Raw genomic sequence first — 7,847 nt, forward strand, 5'->3', positions numbered from 1 at the left:
CCGCTATATTCTGTTTGTTGTATATCCTTTTTTGCATTTTCATTTTTTCAATATGCCAATACGAAAATATAAAAACTTTGACCCAATATGACCTTTTACATCCATTAATATTGTATTTAAAAAATATAGCAAAAGAATAACAATTAAACACTTTACTTACGTGCTTTGATAAATATTCATCATCTACTCAAAATTGATTACTGCGATTTACAAATTTCAATCAAATCCACCTTTTGCCTAATATCACGTTGATATTTCGGCTCGTTATATTTGACTTACTTTATACCCTTTGATGAGGAAAAGCGTCTTCTATAGTAAGATTGTTATGCTGTCGAAATATTTTAGTTTTGCAGCTAAAGACGTATGCCATAATATAGGATAAAAATGAAGTGTCGCAGGAAATTACTGGTGATTAGGCTAGACACATCAATAACGTACAGCACTTCAAATACAATGATTACAGTTTATATGCAGCTCGAACGACCTGGACATTCACAGTCCAGGAACGGCATTCATAAAATGTTGATTCCATATATCCCGCTTCGTCCAGTTTCCTTTGGCCTGTGATTGGCTGGATGTTATTCCGCGTTCCGCTTGTACGAGAGAATGGCTGACAGGAAGCAGTACAACAAATTCATCAAGCTCATACTAAATCATTTAACCAAAAGAAAGAGAATTTTAGTACGATTACATAATCAGAAATGAATTTTAAAAATAAATAAAAATTTCAAACCTGATCTTTGGGCAGCTTATAATGTTTTATATTTTCCTTAAACTCTAAATCGGACTGTTGCGCAGCATTTGTGCAAGATCGAAGTGATGTTCTTTCTATTACCATATTAAACTAATGCAGCACAATGGTAAACGATATATGCATGTATTTTAATTACCTTTGAGTTATGTCCATTTAATTTAAGTTCTTTAACCGAATGAAATTATCTTAATAATGCTCGATACCTGGCTCCGTAGTTTAACCTGTGCCCTGAATAATAATAATTTCTGCTCATGTAACTGAAAAGAAATTTAATGTCGATCGATCCGTAATAGATTGATTTGTTATCTTTGGAAAGGTGGTGAATTTTTAAGCCAGAATCTCCTGAGTGCATTAATGTAGGGTTTTTGTGTAGAAACTATTTTGTCGTGATACTTGCTGTAGACTTAATATTATCCCATTTTTTGAAACACCTTTAGGCGGAAAAGCGTGCTCACCATAATGCCCTGGAGAGGAAACGTCGAGATCACATTAAAGATAGTTTCAGCAGCCTGCGTGATTCGGTGCCAGCATTGCAAGGAGAGAAAGTTGTAAGTAGTATTCAATAGCAATGTTTTGTTTGCCCGTGAAGACTACTGTATTGGTTTATTGCATGTTTTAAAGCTTGTCATGTTAGTGAGTGAGAGGAATAATGTAAGGAATTATCTCAAGTTAAATTGTAAGATATACAAATAATGATGGCAACACTAATGGTATACCAGAAGTACTAGCACCTAGAAAATACACCGGCAACTTTTCAGAAATGGCATTTTTAGATCATAATTCAAATGAACGCTTACAGAGAAATCCATTTTGATAGTCAAATTTTTTTCATTATAGTCTCAAACATAATTACACTATTCATTCATTCATGTGGCCGTAATGTGTCGCACAGTCGGAGACTCATATCACGAGGCCATAATTTAGTTGTGGTCGTGCAAATATATTATGTATATTTCCATTCCTCAGAGAACTAGTGTAGGTGAGAAGTAAAGAAAAGCCGTACTAATCAGTATATACACTTAACAACATCTTGCTTACAAGGAAATCTCTCGGCTTAAAATCATTATGTCATAAATTTAGAATCATCTCCACAATTTATGAAGTGGCATTTTATGCTATCTAATAATAATGGTGATAATGATATATTTCCATTTCGTAGGGTCATATATACCCATAGATATCATTGTGAACACACAGACGTTTCAAAACATAAATAAACGTACTACAACGTATCCGCCGGAAATTTAAATACACTATAGTATGCTTTGCTCTCCAGGATGAGTTTTAGGGTCTGTCGATGTCACTTGAGCCAAGCCATGAAACCACCCAACTCAGAATTCCATGAAGTTTGCAGTGGTCATAAACGGTATCAAGGGCAGACACACTTATAAAATTATAGCTTCATGCAGGGAATGATTGCTGGAGTAAAGGTGCGGGAAGTTTACATATGACCTCGTAGTCTAAGTTCAGTTACAGCTCATTTAGTATTTTATTCATAACGCAACTTTAATTGAAAGAAAAATGTGACTTTTCCATTATAAAGCTTTGACTGTAAATTCCAGAAATGTCTTTCATATCCCTAATAGTGAATTATTACCATGGCAAGAAATTAATGTGTGCAAACATTTCAGAAATGCATTAAGTTTAAGTTGAGGACATACATGGAAAAAGTCAGTGGTGGCTTACACCTGAAATGTTGCTTTCAGTGATCCATAAGGTACTGACAAACATTCCAAGGAAAAACTTAATGAGTCCTTCTGTTCTGTTTTGGGGAAAGAAGTTTTAATATCTATGAAAAACAAATTCTGCAGTGGTAATTTCATGAAATAGAAATTCTGAGTACAAATGATGTGGGCAAATCGCACATCACAAGAAATGAGAAACAACCCATAATAATGATATCCTTGCCATAATTTATAATCAATTCACACTTACAATAGCAAAGTAGTGTGCCAAAGAAAGGCATGTATGGGAATACATCTGTTTCAGGTCACGAGGGATTTTTAATAAAGTTAAATAGTTTATTTTCACATGTTTGCTCACAGAATATATCAATATTATAACTTTCTCTCTCTCAATATGCAAGGGAACTTGATGCCATACAAATTCCACGTAGCATCCAATTGAACTCTATAATGCTGTTGCTAGTGTGTATATTTCTAGGAAGAGAATTAAATGGTAGCTGAGTACAGTTTATTGTTAACTGTAGGTATCAAGCAAATAAATTTGACTTGATGTCAACCATTATTGTGTGCAAGTTTTAGTTTAGTACACCCAAATGTGTTTGCATGATACCTACAGGGAACACAATGTATTGTACCTATAGGGCTATCTTTAGTAGAGACATATATCATTGTTTATTTCCTTGATGCCCCGCTGGTGTAGAGGGAGGTAGGAATTGGTTGAATTAATACTATTTTGCCATCTGTATGGTATAATGTTCTTGTTTTTGAGTGAGTAAAGTTTTATTTAACTCTAGGCTAGCCGCGCTCAGATCTTAAAAAAAGCTGCAGAGTACATACAGTTCATGAGAAGAAAAAATTCAGCTCATCAGCAAGACATTGATGACCTGAAGAGGCAAAATGCACTACTAGAATCACAGAGTAAGTATTGCATGAATAATATAACATTATTGGGTGATGTTGTGCTTTTAATTATATGATTCATTGTATACCTAACAACTGATGACACCACCTGATTGGATTGTACAGCGTAAAGATAGCAATCAGAATATGACTCTGATGGTATACCAAATAGCACTTGAATAAATGAGTCTGCTAACATTGTTTTAAGCAGAGTAACTTGTTCACAGGGCCTAACCCATGTATTAATTGGCCAAAGCAGTCTCTCTAACAGTGTGTGTGTGTGTGGGTATGTGCAAGTGTATGCTTGGGTCGTCTGCTGAAGTACCCTCATAGCACCCTGGGTGTTACTCCATCCCACTGTCAAAATGGGTTTTTCAATGTTGTCATGAGCTCCGAGGACAAAATTAAGGGGCAAGAATGCAGTGGGTTTTGCAATGAGATGTTCGTGCTGATCAGAAACCCCTGGGTACTGGGGATTCTTGTGTGTGGCTCCAGCATGATGTGATGTGGTGCAATGCCGGTGGGGAAATGCCGAGGCACGAAGCAACTGAAAGTGAAAAAGCATCTGTTGGAAGCAAAAGTGCAGCATTTTTTCTCCATTTCATGGCTGGTCCAGAATGGTCATTTTTCACTCTGCTCTGCTCTTCCGTTAGCTTCCTCTATTTAATTGTTTGGGTGACCTTGGATGGCCATTTTATGATACGAGTTGGGAGCAGGACTGTTATTCCCTAACAATGGCACCCAATGCCACTTGCTTAATGATGCCATTATGGCATCGGAAGCTATTCTGTAAAAGGTGTCGATTCCATTCTGGATGCTGTACGAGTGTCGGGCTGCCAAGCCTGTGGATTAAAGACATCGCTGTAATAGTATCAACAAATGACATTGCTTTTTGGTTGTCATTTGTCGAAATTGAGGTACAAAACAATGCAGACATGAGAATTGAAGAGAATTTGGGGAGTGAATGCGGCTGATTTTAATTCACTTGCTACAGACTGCGAAAATATGAGTTTTAATAATTTTAAAGAGGAGGCTACGGGATCAATTAAACCATTTTGTAGTGTGCAATGAAGATTTTGTCTGATGTTTTTGAGTTCCATATGAATATTGAAGATTGAGATAAAGGGGAGAACGTTAAGGAAGCAAAGATAGGGAAAGAAAAGGATTGTGATGTTGGACGAAATGAAAGAAGTATGTGCTATTGAAGAGGGGCCTAATGTAGTGCCGGATATCCAGTTGCTCTGGTAAAGGAGACAAGTAAATGCATCATTGTACCCTTATCTTGGCTGTGTCCATCCAAAACCATACTTTTGCCTTTGGATTGTCATTAATAATAATGATCTTAATGCTGTATAACTATATACTTATGTCAGCAATTTGAGGTATGCATTAGATTTCACCGATCCGCAACATTAAAATCATAAATGTGCCTAATGAAGAATTCCATACTTCATGGTAAATTGCAATGTTATCATTACATGAGATAATTTGACAAACCTTAATTAAACAAAATTAGTTTGTATTATTGGACTAAATATATCTACATAATGTAATAATTTGATATTTTTGTGGAATTAATTTTGAATTTTATTTTTGTTTGATAAATATGACAAAACAGCATTTTGTAGAAAAGATACTTTTGCTTGAACTGTAATTTATAGCTGATTATGGAGCACCTTCAAGTTGTTGGGGAAAAATTCCATGCCAGGAATCTAGATGGTTGTTAACTTTTAAAACAGTAATAATCATATTTTTATTGTTCACTGATCATGCATATCATGTAGGTATAGGAGTCGTCAAACACAAAGAAAAGTACAAAATACAGGGACATTTCAACATTATTAACATGCTTGAAAAAGTATATACATATATTAGAGTATGTAACAAAAACAATGCACTACAATTACTTGTTATTTAAAAATCCATCCCATGAATAATAACACTTCATTAGAAGGTTCTTGAGTTTCAATTTGAAAGAAAATTACTATATTTTACGTTTGTCTTAAGTTGGTTTTACTTTTTAATGTAATTATGTATTCAAATCTTATTTATTTAATGACTTGTGACATGAGTGATGTTTGCAGAGACAAATGGATATGCACGGCCGATGATAATACTTAAAAAAAATAGAACCAAGATTTCTTGTTTCACAATTTCATATCAGACTGTATTACCTACCACTGGCGATCCATTATATAAAAATTATAATTTTAAAATTCGGTATGTATGAGTTTTAACATGAGTTATTTGAATTTAAAAAATGAACTGATGAATATGTAAATAAAACCATTCAGTTATTCAGTGAACATAAATAATCCACGCCTGCTGTTTTTCAATTGCTGGGTACTGCCATTTCAAACAATGGCATTGATTGGAAGAGTGTGTGTTTATCTTTTGTTAACCTTCCACCAACTTGGGACGTCATGCAGAAGGCATTGACTTCACTCTTCCCTAATTCTTCCATGGTATCATTGGCAACCGATGCCATTTGCTGATGGTATCATCGCCAGGCGCTTTTGTGGAATAACTTCCGGTGCCATTTTCGGATGCCGTTTGAAGAATAGCACTGGGTGACTTTTGTGTTTGGGAGTAACCCACCTGTTGTTGTCTCTGCGTGTGTGCCTGTTACATTACTTGTCTATGTCTCAAGAGATCAGGAACTTTAACGGTCATGTCAGGAAAAGTCGAGGAATTTCACCAGTGGCTTTTCTGGCCTCTTTGTTTAAGTTGTTCAATTTGCAGTTTAAATATTAAATTTTCCATATTTGTTGTCATGACAATGTTTTGTAACCAAATATGCAATGTAAAAATCCAAATATATGTGTAACCCATCCAGAGGAAATGATCAAAATAGAAATGTGGTGAGGGGTGCTCTTACAGATATATTTTCACTTTGGTTTGTGGAATGGATTAATGTCATTAAAAAGGGCCCATCGTATTTGTATGAATCACCTGACTATTAATGATCCGAGTCAAATTTAGCAACAATGTGAACGTGATACACACACACACACACGTACATTGATTTCATGTAGATAAAAATATGTAAATTATAATTTTCTACGGCCATTTATTCCGTTCAACACATTTCAGTGCCTTTGTATCATCAGCACCTTTACAATGGCATCATATCCGATGCACCTGGAATTGTTTGATGGTCATGATGCACATGCAGGATAAAATGCATTGTTCCAAATAAATTGTCTTGCAAATTCCAGAATTATTATTTCAGAGCATGCATCATTTTTGCACACCAAGCCCTACAGCTACTATTTATACTCAAACAATCATTTCAATAGTTTATGCCTGTAAATTTTGGTGATTGTAATTCTCCACCCTCTTTTGATTTGCAGTTCGTACTCTGGAAAAGGCCAAGGCCACCGGGAATTTTGCTGTTGAGTCGAGTGAGGTGTCTCTGGTGATGAAGGACACAGCATCCAGTTTCCATGGGGAATCTGAGTCTGACACATCAGATTCAGAGGCTGCTGCAACTACTAGGCGGTCGAAAAAACTGAAAATTGGGGGACTTGGAGGGTCATAGGGCATTCTGGGAGGGGTTGATCTTGGCCCGTGGAATGGTGATCCTACTGTGGACTGAAGGTGCACTGGGTGGTGTTGTCTCTGCTGTTGCAGGTGGTGCTGCCCCCACCCACCTGAGGGACGTCTCAGGAGGTGTCCCAACATCAGCAGGTCACACTCAACGGTGGTTGTTACTGGTCGTTAGGGGCCTCTCCCAAAAATGCTCTGCTGACCGCAGCTGCCTGCTCCCAGGGGTGTCTACTCGTCAGTGTACCTGATTTGTGTGCGAATGCATGTGTGAATGTTTAACTTTGTGGTCACATTGGCTAAATTTTATTGCTAATCAATGAAAGAGTCGTCGTGTGAGCATCACCCGAATAAGTCCAGAAGTAGGCAATGCGATGATTCAATTGCAGTCTATGGATTTGTTTCGGGTGTGAAATGGTTGTGGGGAAGCAGAAACCCAAGGATTCTCTCAAAGGGAAAGAAACGAAGTGTGCGTGTGTAGTGTATGGATTAAGATTTGACGTTTTGATATTATTTCTGTTAATATTTCATTCTTCTTAAAATAAAAATCTCATTACTGCACTCACAGTCTTGCACGTTAAGAGTGTCGTGTACGAACATTATTATTTAATTTTTTTTGTTTCCCCTTGTTCTTCTCATACTAAAATGTATGAAAACCTTTTCTAAATAAAGAAACAGTTATTATAGACGACGTTCAACCAAGAAATGGAAAAACTCAAACAAAATGAATTTGTTTGATTAATTTCTTTGTGTTGAGCTTTTCCCAGTGGCTTGTTGAATCTAGAGAGTTTAGCTCATGACTTGTATGCACTTGATGGAACTGATTTCAGTTTGGTGTGGATAAATTGCAAGGATTAGACTAACTCTTGATATTGGTTTTTCGTGACATTCAATTCCGTTACTTCTCATGCCTAGGGTGGCTCTTGTGAATTTTTTAGGTTTTTAGTTATTCTAAGAAATTT

The 7,847-nt window shown here is 36.2% G+C and overlaps 1 protein-coding gene across 1 annotated transcript; it reads left to right on the forward strand.

Annotated features, from left to right (window-relative positions):
- Positions 1 to 731: 731 nt before the first annotated feature.
- Positions 732 to 7,484, forward strand: LOC139698729 (protein max-like). Its single transcript, XM_071597622.1, has 4 exons — positions 732 to 860; positions 1,192 to 1,302; positions 3,234 to 3,357; positions 6,693 to 7,484. Exons 1-4 carry the CDS (start codon positions 858 to 860, stop codon positions 6,878 to 6,880), a joined length of 426 nt encoding a protein of 141 aa, XP_071453723.1. The 5' UTR covers positions 732 to 857; the 3' UTR covers positions 6,881 to 7,484.
- Positions 7,485 to 7,847: the final 363 nt, after the last annotated feature.

The sequence above is a fragment of the Hetaerina americana genome, unplaced genomic scaffold (genome assembly GCF_022747635.1).
Source record: "Hetaerina americana unplaced genomic scaffold, ioHetAmer1.1.p SCAF_9, whole genome shotgun sequence".
In the NCBI taxonomy this organism is placed as follows: Eukaryota; Metazoa; Arthropoda; class Insecta; order Odonata; family Calopterygidae; genus Hetaerina; species Hetaerina americana.